General features: G+C 36.6%; 2 protein-coding genes and 1 long non-coding RNA gene across 3 annotated transcripts; 1 reads left to right on the top strand and 2 right to left on the bottom strand.

Moving 5' to 3' along the window:
• Positions 1-908: 908 nt before the first annotated feature.
• LOC135682700 (uncharacterized) lies at positions 909-8,132 on the bottom strand. The gene is made up of 5 exons (XM_065197698.2): positions 7,856-8,132; positions 6,382-6,495; positions 3,988-4,086; positions 2,767-2,877; positions 909-1,413 (listed from the first exon to the last, which is right to left on the bottom strand). Exons 1-5 carry the CDS (start codon positions 7,949-7,951, stop codon positions 1,096-1,098), a joined length of 738 nt encoding a protein of 245 aa, XP_065053770.1. The 5' UTR covers positions 7,952-8,132; the 3' UTR covers positions 909-1,095.
• On the top strand, positions 4,079-6,998 carry LOC148958157 (uncharacterized). The gene is made up of 2 exons (XR_016144816.1): positions 4,079-4,429; positions 5,081-6,998. It is a non-coding gene; the product is annotated as an uncharacterized LOC148958157 (long non-coding RNA).
• Positions 8,133-19,059: 10,927 nt separating the features above from the next.
• On the bottom strand, positions 19,060-23,556 carry LOC148958156 (uncharacterized). Its single transcript, XM_089113321.1, has one exon. It carries the CDS (start codon positions 19,882-19,884, stop codon positions 19,705-19,707), a length of 180 nt encoding a protein of 59 aa, XP_088969447.1. The 5' UTR covers positions 19,885-23,556; the 3' UTR covers positions 19,060-19,704.
• Positions 23,557-25,497: the final 1,941 nt, after the last annotated feature.

Below are 25,497 nucleotides of genomic sequence, written 5' to 3'. Positions count from 1 at the left end.
TGAAATCAACTTTTTGGAAAAAATTAGCTATTGAAAGGGTGAACTTTTGATAAAAACTGAGTCAAAGCAAGGCTATAGTCTTAAAAAAGTGAGAGAATTTTTCAAATATTTTCTTCTAAAAACTATTCTATTCATTTGTATATGAAATTCAAAGAATTTTATTCCATTTAAATTTGAATTTGGGAAAAATTATATTGCTTTTAGGGGGGTCAAGTTTTAATAAAAAGGAAGGCTTATTGCTTAGAAAATAAGCCGATGTTTTTAAATTTTCTCTTCTAAAAGGAGGTTAATGAAAGTTCTTTGACAAAAATTCATACTTGTGCCTATATTTTAAAAAAACAAAAAAAGGCATTTAAAGTATAAAATGGCACTTTGTGGCTTTTGGGGACAAAAGGGGCTTTTCTATATGTAAAGTATTTAAAGGAAGCTTTTTGAATTTGACACAGTTAGAAAACACATTTAAGAGTTTATGTAGCAGGAAGAATGGTGCTTCATTATTGAATAAAGGGGCTTTTTAAAGGTATCCTAGTAGGTCAATTTTAGCAAAAGGCATGGAAAATGCTTGCTAAAATAGTTACATTTTGCTGATTTTTTTTGTCCCAGGCAAATGCAAACTTTGCTTTATTTTGCAAACTATCAACTAGAGACAAAAGAGTAACAAGAATGGGCATTCTTAATCTCTCAGTAAATCTCCTTAAAACTTTTATTACCAGATGCAGGGAACTCTTTTTAAGATAATGACAAAATGCACAAATATTTTAATTCTTTTTGTCAACGCCTAAATATAAACTGAAAACGCGGTTTTATTATTGGAATGTCGATTCTCGTAGTTTGACGTGACAAAACCATTGACAGCAAATTATGCCGAGACAAAGACCATGAAGATGGAAACTTAGTAATGCAATTAGTTTGGCAAAATGCAATTAATAAATAAATAATATGCCTCTAAGACCAATGACAATCCTACAAAATATTAACGATTGAATAAAAAATTACAAAAATGTTTCTCGCTATTGGCAATTGAGGACTACTACCGAACTTGGCTGAAGACTGTCAGATGTTCTTGCGATTGAAGATTGGTTGCCAATGCAGCGATCATTTAAGTTTCTCAAGAACTTGTGAGCCTAAATGCTCTAGCACAGCATCTCCAGTGTTCTGCGCAATCGTTTCCTTCACAGTAGCCTCGATGCCATTTTCCTTCGCAGCCTTGACTCCTTCAGGAGTTTTCAGAATCTCCAGTAATAGCTTGAGGGCAGTACTGACAACACTTTTCTTGCTCTTGAAGCCTTTGCAGATTGCTTGGAAAATATTCAGACCAACCAGCTTTGGAATAATCTTCTTGTTTTGCAAAATCGATGACAAAGCCCGATAAACGTTTAACTGCTGGTAATCGTCGGCAGCATCAAACATCCACTAAAAATAAATTGAGTTTGATTAAAATAAGACAAGATTAGAAAAAACAAAGAAAGCGCTGGACAGGTAAGGATCTGAATACTGGGGTGATTGCAAAACAAAGATATTTTAAAGGCAATCTGTCACGACGTTGATTGATTATAAGAACAAAGCGATTTTTTATTGGTTCCAGTCCCCCTTTAATTTAGCGCATTGTAAAAAATATGGCGGAATCGTTTTTAGGCTATTGTTCCAGCTATTGTTCTCGTTAACCAATCCACAACGAGACAGATTGCCTTTAAAGGCAATCGACTGATACTTTAAAGGCAATCAGTGATATCACAGGCACCGCGGAGCAGGGGAGCTGGGGTTTGCAAAAAATGCCCAATATTTAGTACTAAACTACCAGTGAAGCCTCTTTTTATAAGGTTTTAGCCCCCCCACTTTTTTTAGACCCCCTACTTTTCTCAACGCTCCGCGGTGCCTGTTTCACTAACACGCTTGTACTGATTGACAGGTGGCTTAACCAACATAAGCATGTGACCATTGTCTTTAAGTACAACATATTGTTTAATTTACAGATCAATGGATAATTAAGCCGGGACATATGTAGCACACACGAGAAAACTTACTGTTTGTCTAAATCTGGAGAGAAATGTGCAACACAAAACCATCCCCAATCTTTGCAGATCTCCAACTGGCCTCCATCAAGATAAGAAGATCTTCATTTCCATTTCAACTCTTCGAAGAAGCACCAAGCTAGAAAAACTGCCGGCTCTGATTTTCCAAGTCGATACACTTTATGATTTAGCCATTGTTGCCAATCGAAAAATCAGTTGCTGTCTCAAACTCTTTTTGATGCTGAACAAAGAAAGCTCTGATGACAGTGCAAAATCATTACCACGCTTTGCCATCACAAAACCAAGATGCCATTCGAAAATAAACCTTTAGGCTTGCTCCCCGGGACCATGAAAACTTTCTGCCTCAAGACAGCAGGCGAAGCTACAAGTTTCACTGCTACTCTTTGCGTGAGTGCGCACAAATGTTAAAAAAGGTCGACCGAACATTACTTTCAGCTTCAACTGGGTGCATGCATGACTATCTGCATGCATGTGGAAGATTTGTTATAACCTAAGCCACCTAAAACAAGTATTTTTTACTTTCACTACTGCATGTGACCAAGACCAAGTGTTCATGCGATTGATACACTTTAGGCATGGTGCAATAGAAAAATTTACAACAAATAAAGGTTTATTGTCTAAGACAATTGCGTGGTACTTTTTTATTAAATTCTAAATTTGTTACGACAAAATTTCTCACTAGTGCCAAAGCTTCAATGATAACGCGCCTTCGAAAAAGTGAATTAAAACATACCTTAAATTGCCTCTCGCTAACTTTATCGTTCTCAAGTAAATTGGTTAAAATAAGGTTCACAATTGCATGATGCTTCTTCATGGCGGCCAGTCCAAGCGGAACCATCTTTGCCTAATAAAAAACATTATAAAAATAATTCCTTCGCTGACAAGGTACTAAGAATTGCAACAGGAAGCCAGAAAGCCTTCGGCACAAACAAGAAGACAGACTTTCATCTACAGCGCCTATATGGCATAAAAGAAGAAGATACCTACATAAGATTTTTAGCCACGCTGCTGCACATGTTAAATGATTTAACAATTCATTTAAACGGGGCGAGGGCTTTAAATGTAAAGTCATTTAAATGGGTAATAATTATTTAAAGGACGAATTACTTATTGCATTTAATTTTGTTTTTGTTTTGTTTTGTATTTTGTTTAAAATATCTACTCTGCAAGCTTCAGGCAAGATTGCAGTAGTCTTCACTTTACCTAGTCATGTATAGAAAATATATGCATGCTTGTCATTTATCTTTAACACATTAAAAATTACTTTAAAACATTGTGTATACTGAAGCATTGCTCTGTTATTTATATAAGTTTTAACTCATGTTTATCAGGTAGAAACAGAGTAGCAAAATGATGACACCAAAAAACTTCATTTTATAGATCTTTTTAAATTTTGACCACATGAGCAGAAAAAAAACACTGTGAAACATCTCTATATAACCTAGGATATGGTCACTGAAAGGTCTTTCACTGGCCGACTATATCCTAGGTCAACCCAAGTTTTGATAATGGTATTTTGCTTTGTGTTAGAAACCAGGACCAAACTACAGCTGTTTGATATGGCAAGAGCCTGTGAGCCTGTGCTCCTGCTCCTGTGTCCTCCTGGTAGGATATCTCAAGCCATTTGTAACAGTTCTAACTGATAAGTGGTGTTATTTCAGATTAATTAGCAGAAATTTGAAATTATAAAAATAGATTATTATGACACCACTTTACTCTATCTATTTCAACTGAATAATTCTAGCTTTCTAAATATTCCACTACATGCGCTAAGAGAAAAAATGTGACAAAAGTCCTTTTCATGCAAAAATAGTAAACTTTAAAATAATTTGAAGGCAGGTTGAATGGTTCCAAGATTGTTCCAGCAGTTGATCATAAATGGAATACCAATAGAACTTAACCATACCATCAAAAGAAGTTGCAATTACAGGAATTGCACACATTTTTTCCTTACCTCCCCTTCAGCTTCAAGGTCAGCGCCATAGTCAATCAACAGTCCTGTTGTCTCAAAATTTCCATAGGCAGCAGCATTATGGATTGGCAAGTCTCCGGCCTAAAAAAGGTTTAAAATTTACAACAAACAAGGGAAGACTTCACTAAAATGACTTAAATACTAAATAACTTAAGAATAGGTTCTATGGTTTCAGGACACAGTATCAGGTTTATTAAGCTCTGTGGACACTTCGTTAAGAGATGAAATCAATTTTAATTCATTTATTGCATGTCATTTTAAGACTCTTAAAAACAGCTGTTAAAAGACATATTATTATAAATTATTTTGACGATTCAATTTTCCTCTTAGGTACCTCACACCTGGAAACCTAGCATTTAAAAAAACTGGAGATTTTAGATTTTATCTTAAAAAAACATGAAAATCTAGAGTCTGAAGTCTCCAGGTGAGACAGGCCTGGTTCTTTTTTGATATCGCTTTTTGATGCTAGCTTAAATCTTTCAAATAACTTTTCCAGATATAACAACATGGATAAGGGATAAGGCAGATTACTGGTATGAATTGATCACAAATGTATGGAGAAATATAATACATAATAGGATGAGAAATGAAATTGAACAAATGATTAAAATATTCATGTGATTTATCAATCTATGAAACCTACGCATAGATTCTACAGCAGCAGGTAAGCAATTCAAAAAATTAACACCTGATTTTCCAAAAAATGAGGCGAATGGTGAGGTATAAATAATCTCATCAAAGTAGGGGGCCAATGGAGATGTGCTAAAGGTAGCCATATGAGTAAAATAAAAGGAAAAGCAGATTTTGTGACTAATAATCGAAACAATAGATAAGATGGAGTCTGATCAGTATGCCTTTTGAAGTTACAAAATATTGTGTTCTCAATCAATTATAGCAGTAAGCCAATAGAATTTTAAAAAAAACCCTCTTTATACTTATATAACTATGAAATATTGTTAGACTTTTGAAATACAGCTCACGTCATTAATAACATTAAATCTATATTGTACCTATATTTTATTATTGAAATTAGTGTTAGTTTTATAGTGTGAGTCTAAGCATTTAATACTTTCAGGCTTTCTTGGGAAAAATATAGCAGGCTGGCATGCTAAGCACCGCACCCCTGAAAACATCCAGGTGTGTGGTGGTGTGTGGAATTTTTTTGCAATTTTTCATCAAATTAAATGTCACCAAAATCTAGATTTAAAGCATAGTGAAGTCTGAAAAGGGGGCTATAGGGAGGTAGCAAAATCTGCAAATCTGCTACTTTTTAACGCATAATATAATTGGCAAGTCTGTTACTTATGCTAAATTAGCGATCAAAAATGAAAATCTTGTTCACAACACTTAACGTTCCACTTTAAATTCAAAGACAAAAATGTCTATCACAGTCTCCTTTTATTGGATTCTTCACTGAAATGCCATAAAGCATTGAAAAAGTGTAAACTTTTGCACAAATTTTTTCTTCATTTAATCCATGCTAATATTTAAAAACGTTTGCTAAATTGAGGAAAATTAAAATTAGGTTTGTAATAACAAGAGTTCATTACACACGAGATTCTTTATAACGAGGGAATTTGTATGAGGCTCGGCAGAATCTATGAGCCCAGACAAAGTTTTGTTGTACCGGAAAATCAATTAAAGCCGGGTTTCATGTTTTCAGGATTCCACTGTAGATTAGTGCTATGATTATTTCAAAATCTTATATCTTATCCCCAATATTGACAAGGTGATAAGCCTTTTTAAAATGGCATGAAGTAATAGTACCAAGGAAAGATTTACATTTAAACCCGTCTCATAAACCAACAAAGCCAATCATTGATAGAGAATTTCGCTCTCAGAATAAAAGAAGGTGTGTGGTATTTTGCACTCCTTGTAAGCAGTAGGTGTGTGTGGGGGCGTGAGCCAGGATGTGCATTTGCGATCGCACACCTTTCCGACGATACCCTGACTTTATATACTATTCATTTCTGCTCATGAGCACAGCAAGACTCTTTTTCCATCTGGTGCAAGCCTTCCACCAGAAACTAGCTATTCATCACAAAATCCTAAAAATCATACTTCTCATAGGCCAAACCAGGTTTACTTTTGGCTGTCCACACAGTCTTTAGCTGTAATGACCACAAATTTGAAACTGCTTACCAGGGGAACAAAAATCAGTATATAACCTTAATACTTTCAAAACCTTGATCCCTCAGTGGTTCAATGTGCAACTGCAATTCCTCTTATCAAATTGCAAATATTGAATAAACAACATGTGAAAATTGTCCAATTCTTTTCTTTACTTTTATTGATTATTCATCATAGATGAAGATCAAAGTAAAATAAATCTACTCCTACTACATCTAGTTTACATACAAAGCCACAAAAATCTACCTTATTTGCTGCATTTACATCAGCTCCATCTTCAAGCAACTCCCTGACCACTTCCACATACTTTGGCTCTGTGACATAAGAGGTTGTTGCCAAAAATAGAGGAGTTTCTCCTGCCTTTGGATAAAACAGAAACACAACATCAGGAAAAATAACACAACATTGATATGGAGATTAATATTTGGAGGATAGGAAACATCAAAGGGATAAAATGTAGGTTGAACTTTTCTAGAGGAGCTTACAAACAACAAACAAAAACAGAGCTTCCTGTAACATTGTTCTTATAAAATCAATAAAATCAAACTATGAAATAACAATAAGAAGCCAAGGACCTGCTCAGCTTTTCCACAGTGTAAGCAAGATTGACATTAATTTTGTTGTGAATAGGTTCAATGAAAACTCTATAGCTGTAATTGTTGACAAAGCCAATGAAGGCTGGGGGCTGCAGGACAAAAAAATACCAAACTACTGTGTTGTATTTCCTTATGTGAATTAATAAGAAGCAATTGGGCAGGCAGCCTCGCTCTTGATATCAATGTAATTTTGAGGAAAATGGTTTTGAGATTTATATAAACATTTGACCATTGAGACATTGATAATGAAGGCAGATGAGGACAAATTTTTTTGTCCTAAGCTTTCTGTATCAGCACCACTCAGCTTGCTTGCCCAAGTCAGTGTTAGATGTGTTTAGCCACGATGCTAACCCCCCCTCCCTCTCCCCAGTGGTGGCGCCAGGGGAGGGCTAGGGGTGGCTACAGCCCCTCCGTCAGAAGCATCCAGCCCCCCCATCGGAAGAAATTTTTGGTTATTGTCGGAGCAAATTTGACAAAATAACGTACAAAAACTGCTTGTTTTAGTCATTTTAGCCCCCCTGTCTGAAGCTCAAGCCCCTCTGTCGGAAGATTTCTGGCGCCACCTCTGCCTCTCCCCCATTCTCATCTTGCCCAGCTCAATAAAGAAATGTGGTAGTCCAGCAAGTACTATTCTATGCAAGATCAATTAAATAGGAAAATAGAAAAAAAGTTCAAAGAGAAGAAAGCTTAAAAGAAGTGGTTATCTTACAATGCAAAAAATTCAAATCACTTAACAACTTGATTAAAAGATTTAGATAGTAAACTGCTCTTTTCTCGGACTACAATATAAAATTACTGTTCTAAAAGCGATTCTAATAACAAATAACAGACTTTCAAAAGACAGGTGCAAAAAAAGAATTACCGAAGATATTTTCGGCTGTAGGTAGGAATAAACCACCTGTCTACCGATGCGCAAGCAACAGACACGATGAGCTCCTTTTACCGGTGCGAAATCACCTCATGGAACAATTACCTATTGGAATCAGCTCACTTAATGAGGTTTGGTACTTTACTTATTGCATATATTGGCGGAAATGAACATGTGCAAACAACAGGTCCTGTTCGAATGTACGAAAAAAAATTTAAAATTTGAAAATAACAAAATCTACGAAGAGTCATGCTACCTCATTGGCAACTTGTTTCGTCCCTACGAGCAACAACTTTTTAACACTTTCAAAGTCACCTTTCCTTGCAGCTTCTCTCAGACCTTCTTCAGCCATTTCTGTTTTCCTTCCAGGTCAAATTTAAACGACGCCTACAAACCCTAAGCTCAGAGAGATGCGAAAACAATAAGATTGGGCGTTGTTTCATAATAAATCAAACAATGAGATTTCTGTCCTCCATCCACCTAATGAAAACAACACACGAGATAGGCCAAGGCCTAACAATTGCGTGATACACGAACTGGCATTCAAACACGAAATTTTACTTACAAGATATTAATCCAAACATTCCCAATAATACTCTAAGACCACGCGATTCATTAGGTGCTGAATCCAATTGAAATACACGAGCAACATAATTAGCAGAAATTATTTTCCAACTTTGGAAATCACCAGCCCTTAGAAAATTGGCGCGACTTTGCCTCGTTCTGCATTTAAAACATCAAACCGCGGCTAAGCCCCGATGCGAGTTCACTAAAAGAATTATTTTTTACACAGAAATGTGTCGTTCTTCCCTCTATGGAAGAGGACCCCCTGCTGTATTGTATGATTTTTATAGCCGACCACAACCAAGCCAAAACCACAGTTAACAGGAATAGCAAAAAGCAAAGCTAATATTTTAAAGAAGATTTCACAAAAATTTCGTGAAATTGCTTTTGCCTGTGAATTGTGAATCATCTATTTTCTTGCATGCCAGGAGAACCTTTTCATCATTTTTTGATCATGGATCATGAAAAGCAAGCGGTTCAAAAAACAGTGGCAGACTTAAGCAAATTTTCCAGAAAGAATAGCCCGTGAGTACAAGGAAAAGGATGGACTGGGGGTGACTGCATCCAGTGAGCGTGCACCAGTCTAAATGTGGGAGGGCTGAAAAGGGCGTGACAGAAATTTTTTGAGGCCACGCCCACTAGAACGCCGGAAAACACCCCTTTTTGAAAATACTGGCTTATTTCTACTGAGGCTTTATAAAAAATCTGGTCCAATAGCTATGAAAATAGATAAAATTAGCTTGGAGATAATAAAACATCAATATAAACACATAGAAAATGATCAGAAAGGGTTCCCAGTCAAGAAAAACTGCTATTCCTTAGGAGTATACGATTCAATGTTGCGTTAGACCATAGTTAGAGTAAACTATCCAAAAAAGGTTTCTAACCTAATATTGCAAAAAAGCGGAGGGGCTATGGCCCCTGCTAGGCCAATGGCTGCGCGGTGCCTCACTGCATCCCAGCATTCCTCTCAAATCCACCAATGCTTATCAAACGCCCAAAGAAGCAAACTGATTTGTTTGACCTCACAGATATTTCAAATGAATATATCGCAAAAATTGCTCATCGACATAACTTTGGAAAATTTATGATAAGATTTTACTAAATTATGCTTCAAAAATATATAGCTGATTTGTCGTGATTTTTTATTAGGATAGTTCTTCTGTCGATGTTATTATGTTTATTTTAGTGTTAAATACTTTCTATTTGCTTACAATACCTTTCCTTATTCATGTCAAAATTAAAAAAAAAAACGATATGGTGTATAGTGGTAAACGAAGGCGTATGAATTTTTGGAATGTTCAGTCTAGGTGTAGTTTTGGACCATTTCTAGAAAGTAATATTGTATTAAAAAATTTTCCATGGTGCCGGACTTCACTAAATCCCCGCAAAACTTCAACATTTGGCCATTTTGGGCTAAAAAGCTTATTAATATTGTTCAGGACTTTCCATATGTCTATACCTATATTGTAAATATTTGAAATGACATTCCAGAACAATAAAAGACTTTCACTAACTCTTGCACAATTTTGACATCCCCCATCCATCATGCCGCTTTCAATTTCACCTCGCCGGCTCCTTTTCCTCTCAAATCTAAACATTTTCACTTCTTTTCTTGTTGTAAACTTTGTGGACCGGGGTGCAACAGTAAAATCTTCTTATTACACCAACAAACTGTTATTAATATACCAAAATCTCTTTTGTCGTAACGGCTGGTCAAGGGGGATCACTCTTCGAAACAGCGTACGATATTTTTAGAGCAGTGTGATTTTGTTTTATTTCGGGGACTTTTTTCTCAAAAACAAAAGGCTTTTCACCAAAGTCGCACGGTCTTTCTATTTTGGACTTTGTCGCGGTGTTCAAATTCAAGGATAGGCCGCTGCGCAGTACCATAAGAGCGCAGCGTTCCGCGACCATTATTAAAAGCTCTTGCGCAACCGGCCCACTTTGCGAGTATAATTAAAAAAACCGGCCTAATATCGTACTGCATGAAAGTACAAAACACAGTAAATTTTTTAAGACAACTCTCGCTAAACATGCCGGTTGCCAAAAAAGCTTTAACTCCAAACCAGCTAACTTTCTTTCAAACAGTCTCCGCTAAAAAAACCTGATACAAAACAAAGCAATCCTGCGGGAAATGATGTGAAAGTGAATATGTTCTTTAGCTTTGAAACAAACTATGTTTGGCTTCGTTCGTGTGCAGAAGGAAGGTTGGAATGTAACAAGTAAGAGAGTTGCAGGTTTAATGGCATTACATTGAAAGTTCATAAATCGAGAAATTGAAGTCGCTTCTCCATTCAGAAAAAAGAGATGCAAACTTGAAAATAATTACCAAATATTATACTATAAAGCCTTTCTGTTTGAAACACAAGGCCTGTAAACAAGAAACAGGACCGAAACATTTGCTAAACGTGTGTATATGCATGTAATCTAAACAGTCTTTTCTTTTTAAATCTGCATCCTCGCGACGGAGATCAACCTTGGAATACCTAAATTCTCTTGCAAATAAGAGATTTCGAGTTTCTTCCGAGGATAAGCTCACGAAAGCTCACGCAATAAAAATTTCATTCCTCAAGGGTTGTGAACACAGCCCATTGGCTTGTATAATCCATGCTCAACAACTTCGCACAAGATCACAGTACTCGGTGAATGCGCTTGTAATTCACTGTCAAGCAACTCTCCAAAAAAACATTTAATATTGCAAATCCAAGGAAAATGGAGTACTTACTAAAATTTACTTTGTTAAGTAGCTCACGTGTCGTTCCATCGTTAAAGAATTTCTTTCAGAGTTTGATTAATAGAGAATTTTTCTATATTCAGCAGAATTAATATCACCCAGTCAACAAATGGATAAGACAGAAATCCGTTTAGACGTTGCTATGACAAGTGGTTGCTACGTATTATGCTGATCGATATTTGTCCTAATAGAATTCCTAAGTGTGACGTCACAAAAAAATCTATTTTTAGAATTTTCGACTTCTGTTCACATTACATAAAAGAACACCACGAAATACTCCCATGTATGCAAAATCAGTTAAATTTGTCAAAAATCTGGTGATTTGTGGCCAATGAAAGATTCGAAGTTTGCTGAGTTATGAACAGAGACAAAATTACAGAGGTTTGATGGGGCCAGAGCTTGTGCTCATTTGGTCATATCTCAGCCAATTCGTGATTCTTTTAACTGATTTTGCATTTTTGAGGTATTTCATGATGCTCTTTCAAGTTATTGGAACAAATTTCAAAAATCTAAAAAAAAACTCTTGTGATCTCATCACTTGACAACTCTTGTATGATCTGTGATAAAAAAGTTGAAATATCAGAATAACGAACGCTAGGTACCGCTATATCATTCCTAGATCACCTACAGCCAGTGGCCGAAAGTATGAGCGCATGGGGGAGCTCGGATTTTTCTGACACATAATTTTAGCTAAATATTGCAAAGGGGTGGGTGATTTCTACGCCCTTCGATGACCCCAACGTAAGTTTGAAGAACTCAGAAAGTTTGACTTTACACTTTATACTGTCGTCCAGCGTTATGTATCACATTCCAAGGTCCCTTACGTTTTAGAGGATCTTCTAAAATATAGTCTTGTTTTTAAGTGCAAAAATCCGAGTTAACATATCTAAGGATTACAAAGCTTATTCTCTGCTAGTGATTGACATCCGATCTAGGACCACTCTTTACATATGTTCCTTTATGTCAACTGTCATTTAGTGTCAATTGAAGGATTTTGTACGCTATCAACTGTATGTAATTATATTGTACCATGTTGCTTTTTTATTATTCTACGAAGTATCAAAAAATTTCAAATTGTATATATTTAGAATGATATTTATAGCAAAAAGTAAACCCCTTTATTGTGTGAGATTGCTCAACAATGAGTATCACATTTCAAACAAAACGGGATGATACACTTTTGACTAGAAGCATCACAATTTGTACAAGAAGCGTCGTAATGTTAACAGGACGCATCGCGTTGCAATTCACTCTCTGTGTCGGAAGAGCCAAAAAACAAAAGCAATAATAAGCATATTTCAAAATAAAAACATCATGACTGGGGGTTTTCGCAGTTAAGGCAAGATGCGTCAAATCAAATAATCAATAAGATACATTTCATTCGAAAGAAGACGAACTCTGCTGCATTTAAATAGAACGCACTACCTCGAGTATTTATGTAAGGCGAATCTCGTGGCATCTTAAATCAGATACCTCGGTCCAATTCGAGAAGATTCATCTCAATACTTGGAAGTTTATGGCAATTTTCGCAAGTGGTATTGCATCGTATTTGATACAAGACATATTGCGTCGCATATCATGCAAAACGTGCGTGTCTCATTTCAAACAAGACGCGTCGAACCTTTCTAAGGTACGTCGCTTTTATGACAAGATGCGTCATAATTCCGCAAGATGCATTACAGTTTTTTTTGCAAGACGCGTTGCGGTAAAATTCAAAGAAGAAGAGTTTCCTTCCATAATTGCCTGGAGCAAAATTTTCGAGAAAAAGATTCACAGTTACTTATAATAAGACTATTCAAAATTGCATTGCTTCGTATTAAAAAATTGCATCGAATTTGCAACAAGCGTTTTTACTTCGTTTTAAAATCTATCAAGGAGGGGTGCCCTACAGTTCAAGCGCTAATTTTCATTTGCCCCGCCCCCCCCCCCTACTTTCCAACTTGTGTCTGAGCCCATGTCTAGCCATTGTTCAAGAATCAAAACGTACGATGAGTGCGCAAATACCATTTATGACGACAATTGTAAAATCATTGGACAAGCGAGGTCATTTTTTCTTTTAGGTGTTTTTGAATCTGTCTGCATGTTAACAAAAGATCCCGACTTGTTTGGACGTAGAAAAAATGAGTTCATTTTCACTTTGGGACTCTTTAACCATGCGAGGAGTGGGAGGTCGCTGATTGGTCAAAAGAGGGTGCCAATCAAACGCGTAATTCCTCTTCTCGCGTTACTTTAGATCCCCATCTGGATGTAAAATTCAGCCAACTGTAGGTCACTATACGACGTTTATACTATAAAGTGTCAAAGAAATCTATTTATTGTTTTCTGTCAATATTTGTCAAAATGTCATTGAAGGCCATTCTCTACGGATGTGAGTCCTCCAAAAAACGCAGTCTATGACTTCACAAGCAAATATAGAGCCTCTGATCGATCATAGTTTGGCATAGAACAGAATAACACAATAAGCAACAAGAATATACATATCACATAGAACTATGGTGCACGTTGATGTAACATTGCCTTGGAGTTTGTTTTGGATGTACCGAATTCCAATTATTACTCAGTCGTTTACGTGTTACACTCTTTTTAATTAACACCATATTATTTTTGAAACTCGAATGTTCCTAACAATGTTCTCGTATTATAGATTGAGGGGGATAAAATGTTTTGGGGGAGGGGGGGACTAAACATGCTTAAAACCGATTTCGAGCAGGTCAATTTTTTGGAATTATTCCAAGTACATTTTGGAGATTATGTGGTGGGCTAAAGCCCCCGTACTCTGGGTACCAGACTCATTCTTATTTTATATAAAGCGAGTCTGGTAAGCAGGGTAAAGCCCCCGTAGCTCCCCTTCCCGCTTCCGCGGTCCCTGGTTTTTCTTATTTCAACATTGACTATTCTGCAACTACACTACAATTTCTAGACTACCAAATGGCAGTTTTGCATGATACTTCTGGTAACACAGATAATTAGTTGATAAAATCGGCACAACATGGGAGAAAATTTTCAACTTCGTTGTTCCATCCGAGGCTGGACATCTTCGTACATCTTCTTATGTTTTCGGAATGGAGTACTTATTAAGTGTGCTCATATGAAAATGAGTGTACAGGAATTGGGGAGAGGACGTTTTTCAGACCACCATCGCTCGAGGATCCGGGGATGCTTTAATTTGCATTTGTATCACAATATTATCTAATAGTATCTCACAAAATGCATAAGATATTATACGAATAAACTTTTTATTGTTTAGATAATTTAGGGACAATAGCGTCTACGGTCCTGCAATGGCAGATATTGCCAGCAACACTTTCGTCATATCGACGTCATGCGCTGGATCTCCCCCTAACAGAAACTTTGATCGTCGTTGGCAAATTCAGGCAGGTCACAACATTGAAAGTTTCTTAATGACACATTTACAGTTCCGAAAATATTTTTGTTACATGAAGCTCAGTACATCCAAATAAAAATGTAATGTTAGTAATACGTGACGTCAATAGCGTGAAAACCAATCCTTTGGATGAACGGCACAAGCTTTCCTGTGGTCGGTTGCCTCATCGATAATAAGAACGTAGAGTGGAAGGTCTTTGCAAATATTGGTTTTCTGAATCGTAAGCAGTTGCGTATTATGAACTGACGTATTATGAGACATCTTTGCGACTTAGTATCAAACGCATACATGTAGGAAATAAAATGCGCAATTTCTAAGCGCGACATAGTATCAAAAGTTTGTCAAATCTTAAACTAGCAACCGCCGTAGGCACTTTTGCCTCACACCACTGTGGACAGACAATGTAACGGTTCAAGCACTTCGAACTTTACTCAACCAACATGGTAAGAAGAGAAAAAAAAATAAAGAAAGGGGCCAGGAAGTTCTAGGTACAATTAAAAAGAAATAAAACCTGACTTTTTGCCTTGAAATTTTTCTAAAAATGGGAGCAGTTTTGCCACCCCAGTCTTTGTCCACCAGTGGTCTTTGTTTTCCAGGGGTAGAGAGGGATGACTTGTATAATTAGAAAAAGGATGCTTTGTGGCGTTAGAATCTTGGTAAAGGATACTTTGCCTGCCAAACTATGTCCTCCAGTAGTCTTTGCTTTCAAGAGGGGAGGGGGTGACTGATATGTTAGAGTATTGGTAAAGGATACATTTGGGCTAACCAAATCTTCAATTGCTGGATAACTGTTTTGGGTCTGGAACACTGAACAATATGGAATCAAGGACAACTTTGAATTCAGAGCAACAGAAAAATTTTGAAAAAGCATTTGGAGAGTGCACCTAACTGATTTTAGTTAGTAATTTGCGACATTGTTTTGTTCGTTCCGTTGCGCTAGTCCGCAAAGTACATTTATGACGTGTAGTTAGATTAGGACTGGGACCTAGTTTTAGGCCGTTTTTTAGAATTTCGTGAGCATGTTGAGTTTTCTTACAAAATAGGAGCGTGAGAAGACAATTTTCGGGATTATTACAATTAGTGACGGTGTGCCTAAACAATTTGGTACATCTGGCGACCCTGCTATAATTTGTGAGGGTGTACTATGAAAAAGTTTACAAATTCGGTACACACCTGCCGTGGAATTCACACTGACATATTAACGTGTAGCTGTTATCATAAATAATACTTCTCTTGGCATTATTGTCTTATTATTATACTTTTTATTGTTGATTAGATACAGATTGTTGATGTGAGGTAAAATCTTACTCCACTTTAGAAATCTGGTCCCCTGGCTGACCTTGACGCGGGTATGGTGATACGGAAAGCTAGTCTTGTGAATCATAGCGTATTGCGCTATGTATTTTACTAGAAATACAATCTCAAAAAGGAAAAATATGCCTTGCACCTTTATACTATTGTAGCTTCAGCACCAAGGTTGATGAGAAGGGGTCTTTGCTGACTGGATTTTTGTGATTGAATATTCCATTCACGTGAACACAGATCGTGTCACAAAATAAAGCTAGTTTCTCTCGTCTAAACGCGGTATTAGAAACCAACTCTATTTTCTTCAGTCACGGGAAGGCCCCTTGCAGGATCAAGACTGAAGAAGTTGCGCTTTGGAGTCGATCTACATACAGTTTTGGAGTCAATCTACAGACAAACGAAAAATCCGCCATTGTGTAGACAGAAGGAGTTCGTTCTCACTCTTGGACTCCAGTGGTAATTTTTCTTTAGGCTCGCGGCACTGATTGGTCAACTATACCGGTCTTGTGCTTGCGTTTTTCTGATTGGCCTATTTCGATCCACAACTGGGTGTATATTTTTCATCGTGTTCTTTCGGACCCTTATTCTGACGTTTTATACTCTGAGGAGTGTCCGATGAAAAAGCTTTTAGTATGTTGTATAATGTTTGCTTTTTTCAAAGCCATTTTCAATTTCTGTACCGCAAAAAATTGTTCAAGTTGCGCTTCCTGGTAAATCATACTGAAAACCAGATTCTGATCTGATTGAGCTTTTTTACATTCGTTAGTGGTGGATCATGATTATATCAGGATAGGATATATCATTAGATATTCAAGTTTTAGAAAAAGATTACCTTGAAAAGCCCTCTTTGAAGAATAGGATTTGCAAGATCACAAGTTATGGACCACACCAAAGCAATTCATAACTTTATCAATGCGCATAAACATTGGACAAGGGATGACATTAAGATAATTGTTTTCCACCAATTAGATCTATGGTATTGGGTTTTTCGCAGAAAATGACAGGATTACAGGTTCATCTCGTCCGTTGCTATAGAAGCAGACTAAAAAACTCCTCTCGGGGCAATTGCGTAACACAAACCCCTGGAAAGAGGTGAGAATTTTAAGGCTCTTTCTGAATTATAAATAAATGATTGAGAAATATCTGAAAAAAATGGATTTTTGTCTTATTTCTCTATTTTTGTTATCGTTTACAGCGTTCAAAGACTGGTTTGCACCAACTAACCCAATTAGAATATAATATGTTTGTGGTCTGGTTGAATCCAATTGATTTTACATAGATTTCGCCTAAACAGGGCTGATAATAGCTATACAAAAACATCACATGACGATCTGAATAAACAAACATTTATAGAGACTTCATATGATTTGAAATTCTGAAATCATATCCACTATTGTACAAAAACTTTTAATGGAACGCGTTTGCCTCCTGTAAGAAAGAGCCCATTTAGTAGAACACTACCTTTGTCCTTTCTTATCTTTGTCTCTGTTTTCATGACATATCAACAAGATTCTGATGACTGAATTTTAATGGATGGAGTCTTGTTGCGAGTTCAAAGATAAAAACTTACCTATATGAGAAACACCGAAGCGAGCTGTTTAGAGGCGACGTCATACAAGCCAGCTAATGCTATTCACCCTAAAAAAGGTTCAATTGTCAAATCAAACATTTGGTTAATCTTTTAAAAATTTGATATCTAAAATCTTATATTTTCAGTAATATTTAGCGTTAATAATCTAAAGCTAAGATATTTCTACTTTATGGTGTCTTCTCATTTCAAGCGAGGGGCGAGGAGCTTTACTCAATGGGGGGCGCTCTATTATTCGAAGATTGGAGGTGGAAACGGGGTTGGATATTTTCGCTGATTGGAGAGGAGGGGCTGGATGACTGGACTCTGGCTCCGTGTAATAATCTGTCTCTAAAACTCATTTCACTATCTAATCTATGGGGTATTTTTAAAGCTTTTTCATACCTTTGCATTTGATTAAAAAAGCTTTATTAATAAAAAACAAAACTTTCTAGCCACTGAAGTATAATCAAAATCATTCGCTAAAAGGATTGTCAAAAATAGACATCCATGTGTCTAAAATTCGAATGACATGTGTCATCAGTAGATCAAGAGGACAAGTTTGAGACGAACGAATATTAATTTTTCTTGTTTCAGGATTTTCTTCATAGAAATGCTAATTCTGCAAAACGTCACACAGATCTGATAGCATCTCTGTAAGCTGTAAGTGTCACTCGCTACTCAGACGATTTTAATATCTTTGAATTCCACATTAGATGCATGGAACCACATGGGTCGGCTTAGGCCTATTGCTGTTGGCAAGCCAATGGGAAACACAGGCGCTCTCATAGTGGCATCGACCATAATCGTCAACTTAAGCACCACAAAATTAAAAAAGCAATCGATTATTATATAATCTATGAAGATCCTCTTTGCTTTCTGTACGGCCAGGGGGTTTGAATTGGCTCTCTAAAAGTCCCTCAACCATTAAAACTAATCTTTGACATAAATTTTGCAGAGATTTGTCTGTGGATTTGGAACATTTGCTTTGTACATCAGTTGTCAAAGCAGATCTCCCAAGTAGAAAAGAGAGCGTTGTAATGTCCGATGGTAGGACTCTAACGAACTGAAGTTTTGAAACAACACAAAGAACTCCTTAATTCGTAAAAATATCAAGATATATTTGACAATGGCATATAATGAATCTTCCCGCAGTTCGTTTCTGGCACCAGCTAATTTCTTGCAACATTTAGCTGTCATTTTTGGAGACAACTATCTACAGGGTGACCAAAGACTTGCTTCCAAAACGTGATTCCTACTCACATGCTCGTGGAAAATATCAGTTTGACCAGTGGTGATGGTGTTGAGTTTTTTTAACCCCCTCTCTCCACCCTTTTTCTCCATAAATAAACATTTTCCAAATTTTGAATGAAGGGGGAAGTGAGGGTAGACTATACGTGCATGCTACCCGACACGTTTTAAAGGGTTTGTCTCAGCAGCTCTGTTTAATTTAGCCTTTAAAATTCGTCTCATAGTTGTAGGTGTAATAAATTACAATAAACTTACAAGAGATGTTCTCAGGAAAATTCGTTCTCATGAAAATGAAAAGATTAAAAAGTTTTTAATCTTAATAATTTTAATTTTCTTAACATTTTAAATGTCTCAAAATTTCATTTATTAAACTTGAATAATTATCATATATTCTCCTCTTTCTTTTGGACAGGATTCATTTGGACAGCTGTTTTCTGTACATGTTTATGAATATATATATACTGAAGCGACTTACACTGTTTAAATATTTTATAAATGAAATGAAACAATAGCGAATCCATAGTTGTTGATAGGGGATTATTTATCTTTACAAAGCAGAAATTTCATAACCTACAAGGACAATTTCATTCAGCAGATACCTACAGTTGCTATGCGTGTTCTCCCTCTTCATCCTCAGCCTTGTTTTCGTCCTCGTCCTCGTCCTCGTCTTTGTTCTTAATTATTGCAAAGGGATTATTTATCTTACTCGGAAAAATAATCAACAAAAAAATTCAATCGATTTAAATAAAATAACTCCCTTACAAGTCTACAATCAGTTGTCGAGGCTACATTCCCTCAACATAGAAAGCATCGTTGGGCCATTGGTGCATCGGCACAAGTTGCTCAATCTAACAAAAACAAAAACCTAACCATTGGTATAGCTTGATTGACTCGAATTCAAGCAGCTTGACGTTCTGGGCATGGAATGGGCAAGAAAAGTTAACGTTTCCCCACTAGGAGCCAATGCATCAGTCCTTCTTTACATACCTAATAAAGAAGAGGGGAAAAGAAACATAACTGAATTAAGAGTCGCGTTTTTCCGGACGAAAACGCAAGCAGAACTTTGAAAAGAATCCTGTGATGTAAATAGGCTCTAACTCTAAGAGAACAATAGCACACTATGCTTGATATCAAAAGGAGAGGGAGGTATCGTGGAAACAGAATACCAAGCAAGAACGCCATGCAAGCAAGAATTCAGTGCAAACTGTCCCAATTCATCTATCAGGTATATTTTCAAACAGCAGATAATTTCAACTTTCATTCATTTTCATTCTTGTCCTCATCTCCATTTCCTCTTTACTCCCCGTCTTCATCTTCCTCTTCGTCTTCCTCTTCCTCTTCCTCTTCCTCTTCCTCTTCCTCTTCCTCTTCCTCTTCCTCTTTCTCTTCCTCTTCCTCTTCGTCTTCGTCTTCGTTTTCATCCTCGTTGTCGTCCTCGTCTTCATCTTCGTCTTTGTCTTCGCCTCGTCCTCGCATTCCTCCTCGTCTCGATACTAATTCTCGTCTTCTTCTTCTTCTTCTTTGTTGTCCATTTTTATCGAGTCCTTTTTTTCGTTTTCGCCACCGTTTATCTCGTCTTTCTCGTCGAAATTATCATTGTAGTTACCGACTACATCATCGCTTTTTACTTATAATCGGCTTTGAAAGCCAGATATTAAGGCATAACTTCTATTGAAGTTAATACCTGAAAACGATATTTATTATGCATTGCATCAAATAAACCTACAAAGCTGCAAAAATGAAAGCCATATCAAATGTGTAGCTTTTTGTTCTGTTTTGAATGCCTCAACAGGATCTTGATTTCTTCTTTTGGCAACTTATTCTATCTTGTTTTGTTTGCAAATCGAAACAATACGTATCTGAAGTAATAGATAGAGATTTTTATTGGTTTTCATTTCTGCATTGCACGTTCAAAATTCACTTACATTTGTTCAGTCTTGCCTTATATTGTGAAGTAGCTGCATATGTTGATATCAGTCACTACGTCATCCTTCCAAGAATAAAGCCTGACTTCTATGTTTTACCAATAGTATTACAAGGTCAACACTTGCTCAAAAGGCGGAGGCAAATATGCCACAAGGTTCAACAAGAAATAATTATGTAATTCCGCGAAGCAAGACGGTACAATGTCAAATGTTGCATAACGGTTTGAAAGAAAGCTTTGCATTTAAAACTATCCGAACGAGGTGCAATTTTGCTTGAACTTCTTAAGGGAAAGCTTACAAAATCTTTCAGATATAAAGATTGTTTGATTAGCAACTGCTTGGGCATGAACTTGGTCAAAAAACATTATGCAGGTCAGAAGGTGCCTTTTGTGACAAGGACAAACTCGTGGGTAGTAAGGCTGTGTTTCGACAGTAGTGGTATTGTCCAGGCTGCACCACTGCAACACCGCCTTCTCTGTTACTCCTATATATATCCCATGTATTTACCAGCACAGTAAATCTTGTCTGTTTTACAGGCATACCTTTCAAGCTTCTGTGTTTTCTCAACATCTGGCATTGCGTATAAAACCATAAGTTTGTGTATAAAACCGTTATCGAGCCATAAGAAAACAATGTTTCTTGTCATTCTGTATTCAATGGTTTCAAACCAATTCACTCGTCGTTTCTTCTGCAAGCTCTCGTGAATCTGACTAGGGTGCGAACCAAATGCATGTGACATAATTTAAAAAACACATCACAAGCGGAAATAAAACGTACGACTTTGATTTTACGCCGTAAGACTTTAAATCGCCGAAATTACATTAGACTTTCGCAAAAACAATATAGCCCTTCGTACAATTAGAGATCTAGAAAAATAGAACTCAAAGGCAAGATATGGTCTTTAGCACATCTTTGTCAGCGTATTCAACTTTCTATGACCTGGCGTACACCGTTTATGGCCGATGGTACAATTATGGGTCTTGGACAGAGTAACCCAGTCTAAAAATTGAACTCAAGCGTGAGATATTGTTTGGATCTATATCACATCTTTTTCAGCGCATCAAACTTGGTCCTTGGTACTTCTATCACAATTTGCACAATTCCCCATCTTATCTCTCGCACTAAAAAATGTATAATCCTGTCCTGGAATTTTAAGCCGAAAATGACACCCTAATTAGTGTATTAATTGAGCCCCAGGTATGTATAAGCTACATTCAAGACATAAACCAAATTATTCTTTGAACCTTATTTTCAATTGAAACCTTAACCCATCGCCTGTTTATTTCAAACATATATAAAGCTGAAAAACAATATATATATATTTCATATTTCCTCCATCCTCGGATCTGTCCCCTTCTTTGAGAAGTAGTAATGTTACCTCAAGACACTATTTTAAGACTGTTTACGCCTGTTTATAGCGGACTGGAAAATCAAGCTTTACAGAAATAAAGCCAAGCTCTAGTCATATTCTCTGTAGGTTGCAAACCAGGCAAGGCTGTTTCAACAATAATGTTTGGCGCTTTGACCAATATTTGTCTCTGTAGCCCGCACTATTTTTTTATAAACATTGTCTACAAGAAACTGACCCATAATATGATAAAAATTTAAAATACTGATGAACTTATACCGACGGTAATGTTTAAAAGTTGGTATTGTCAAGATGAAATGGAAATGCTATTTTCAGAAAGTCAATTGCCTATTTTTTTACATTGACATAAATTATGAAAACTAGAACTCGTTCCTTGTTCAGCTTTGTTCAACAAGGGTGCGCTCCTTGGTCTTGATCGCAATGAGACTGCAACAGCAACAAAGTTACGATTCCCAAAACCATCGTACAAGATCTTATGTATTGCGAAAATTTTAATCCAAACCAAATTACGACTACATCTAATCATAGTCTAATACAAAATTCCTGGAAAGTGGCCTTGCTGGACACGATTGATTCCTGTCAGATAGTTATGATACTCAATTCTAGCCTTGTTTTGGGGAAGGGAATGTGCAGTTTCAGTTTATCCAGCCAGAAACTGTGAATCTTTGAAACTGCGATGAATGAACACTTTCACAGGGTGTTTCAAGAAGTTTTGCATAGAATATTTATTAACGGCATAAGCTCGCAACTTTGGCTCGACCGTGCTTTGCAGTATCGTAACTAGATATCTGTGATTAGGGGGTAAAGGGGTAAAGAATAACGACGATGCTATTTCAGACTACATTTTTAGCCATGCCAGAAAATTCGGTGCTTATTCTGTTTCTAGTGCTGGACTGATTCTAGACTTTATCTTAAAAGCAAGGTCAACTTATATGTAACATAAACCTAAGAGCACCCCAAATTTCTAAATACTTTGTGGATCACCTCTTCAAAAAGCTGTTAACCAATCTTTTCCACAGATAAAATTTTTCACTATTGCTGACTATTTCACACTTGGTACGACAGGAAATTTCAGAATAAGAAGAAATTTTCTTTTTAGACCACATGGAAATGACGTTACTTGAAGCTGAAGCTAATCACCTAACTTTCTTTTGAGTGTCATGAAAAAAGTTCAATTTCTTCTAAAGCCAGTCGCATGTGCGGTTCGTTAGGGGTGTGGCTTTTCGACGCGTAGTTTTTCAGCCACTTTTAATTGCTGTGGTATTGCTTTAAAGATTTACACTTGTATCTTCATACATTTGGTCCCTTAAATTGGTGCCATTTACATATCCTCTACAAATTAAGACAATACTTGCATTTTTGACAAAATGTTCCAGTGCAATCCTATGGCAGGGTCTTAGCTTGCGCACAAAATATGGTAAACCCCTTTGGAGACCTGTCTTGCTTACCAATAGTTATATTTTCCTTTTTTACGGATATTTATCAATTTCAACATAATATCAACAATAAATAAAAAATGTTCAAGCCAAAAAATATTTATATTGTTTGTATTGTTGTTATACGTCCAAAGTATTGTTTGATTTTTTTCATATGAATATTGCAAAACTACATTAGACATAGTAAAATGGAAACCATTCAGTTGCGCCAGCCTGGGATAAGTGGGGGGACAAAAGGTGTGTCAGTCCCACGCCCTTCTCCCCCTTTTTGAAACATTTTCTCCGGAGGAAACACCTCTTGTTTCCCAAGAAATGTCATTTAAATGTGACGATCTAGATAACGTACATACCCCCCCCCCCCATCCCGAAGTTTTCTCATCAGGTTTGCAAGAATCGTAAGGACCAACTTTCTGAAAGTCCCCCCATTCCCCCCCCCCGTGATTGGAGAAAAACCTTAACCTGCTTGATTTATTTCAATTTGAGGGGATAGGCTCCCCCTTTAATTGCTTTTAAGGATATATTCTAGCCTCAGAATCTACACATATACAATATGCTTTGTTTCGTTACACTTATGATTTCGATTAAGAAGACAGTGTTCCGTTAATTTAATACTTTACAGTGCACGTAATATCCTCAGATGCGTTAATTATTCATTCAACTTTCTATCGACACGTTTTATTCCTATGTATTTAATACTGGTTTTAGTGTGCTAAGAAATTCTGTGTACTCGAATTCGACCGTCAATCGAGGCTATCGACCGTATGAGCCATTGGTCTTCATTGAAAACCCGTCTCTATAGAACTAACGGTAATTGATAGAAAATAAATATTCCTCCAGGTTCGTGGTAAGAAATCTTGTTGATGGGGTTTATGTTAAGTTATGTATTGGAAACTTGTTAGCATTAATGGGTAATTATGAAAATATTTTGTATCTTCTACCTCTTAATTTTCAATTGATTACGTTCTGTGTGATGACTTGAGCAAGTTTTTTTCAACACTTTCTGTTCGTTTAATTATAAAATGATAGATAGGTTCAAACCATTTAAGAGTTATTTGGTTTAGGATACAGGGACATTCTCCCTATTTTCTAGAACAGAGGGTTCCAAAAATGTTTCGGCCAAAGTTGGCTATAGTTTAAGCTCTCGTTTTCTCTATTTGGTTTGAGGTCCCAGACACAACCATGAACAGTTCAAGAGTTGATATCGTTTACAACATCATGTCATCGTAATTATGGGCCTTGGTCGATTCACTAAAACAGCTTCTCGAAGTGGATCTTTAAACTATAAACGAAATACAATTTAGCAAAGCTCAGTGGTGTTGTCAAGGTGCAATGGAGGCAAAACCGATTTCCTTCTTAGAAGTAAGCCATGATAATCTGTGTACACGAATGAAGATGACACCCTCCACTAATGACGTCAGAGGCTTTAATGCATTGGTAGAATCAACTGATACAAACAGCTGCAATGAATGAGCCACGCGGACAGCAATTTCAATGTCACTTTATTTCAATGTGGGTTTCTCCACTATTTCAAGAATGCTAATATAAATTATGTAACAAGAAGCCCTCTGAAAGAAAAAATAGAATAGTTCATCTACTGTACACAAAATTCAGTAGTGTACGGGCAACAAACCTTCTAAAGTGACAAGATAAATTTATAAGTTACAGACACCCAACTAACCTGTGTCGGCTTAAGCAAAAGAAACTACTTCCTGAAACCATTCAATTAGCTAGAAAGAGAATTGCAAGCTATTGATGAGGTTTATCTGAACACGCAGTAATAACTAATTGGTGTAGTGATAAAACGTAAATTTGCAATGACAAACTAGAATGTCGGTGTGATGATAAGCTAAGACAAAGGTAATTTGTCTTGTGATGCACACATTCATTTTGAAACTGGAAATACCAATGAATAAATAGAAATGAAATTCCACTTAAAATGGCCTTCGTTGCTCTTGTAAACCTACCTGTCCCACTACGTGAGTTCAAGGGGCGTGACGATATAAAAAATTTAAAGGTAAAGCCCGAATTTTTGAATATTTGCAGGGATAAAGTTAGTTGAATATGTGCAGGGATTAATAAAAATCCATAATGATAGGGTATTTCGTTTATCCATAATTTATAAAATCCATAAAAATACATGGCTAAGTATCTGTGAGCAGAAACTTCTGACTGCAGAAAGGGACACTACCTGGCTCGAGATAAGCTTTGGTCAACATTCTTTCCTTAGGGCTAATAAATCTAAACACCTTGGTTTTAAATGAAATGACTATCGCCACAAATCTTACCCCAAGAATTCATTCATTTGTTGCCTTCTTTTATAAAAGTAACTAAGAATTGATGGTTAAGAACTCCATCTATT

The sequence above is a fragment of the Rhopilema esculentum genome, chromosome 17 (genome assembly GCF_057945365.1).
Source record: "Rhopilema esculentum isolate cy_ngs chromosome 17, ASM5794536v1, whole genome shotgun sequence".
NCBI classification, from domain to species: domain Eukaryota; kingdom Metazoa; phylum Cnidaria; class Scyphozoa; order Rhizostomeae; family Rhizostomatidae; genus Rhopilema; species Rhopilema esculentum.
The sequence above is the reverse complement of the archived record's forward strand: the minus strand, read 5'-3'. Positions and strand labels throughout refer to the sequence as shown.

What these genes read in the sequence shown, in the direction of transcription:
- LOC148958156 (XM_089113321.1), bottom strand. Translation starts at nt 19,884, where the DNA reads ATGCGAGGACGAGGCGAAGACAAAGACGAAGATGAAGACGAGGACGAC.
- LOC135682700 (XM_065197698.2), bottom strand. Translation starts at nt 7,951, where the DNA reads ATGGCTGAAGAAGGTCTGAGAGAAGCTGCAAGGAAAGGTGACTTTGAA. An exon ending in CGAAACAAGTTGCCAATGAG is followed by an intron (nt 6,496 to 7,855) that starts GTAGCATGACTC and finishes TTTTATCCAAAG; the next exon opens with GCAGGAGAAACTCCTCTATT. An exon ending in ACCTTGAAGCTGAAGGGGAG is followed by an intron (nt 2,878 to 3,987) that starts GTAAGGAAAAAA and finishes GTTTTTTATTAG; the next exon opens with GCAAAGATGGTTCCGCTTGG.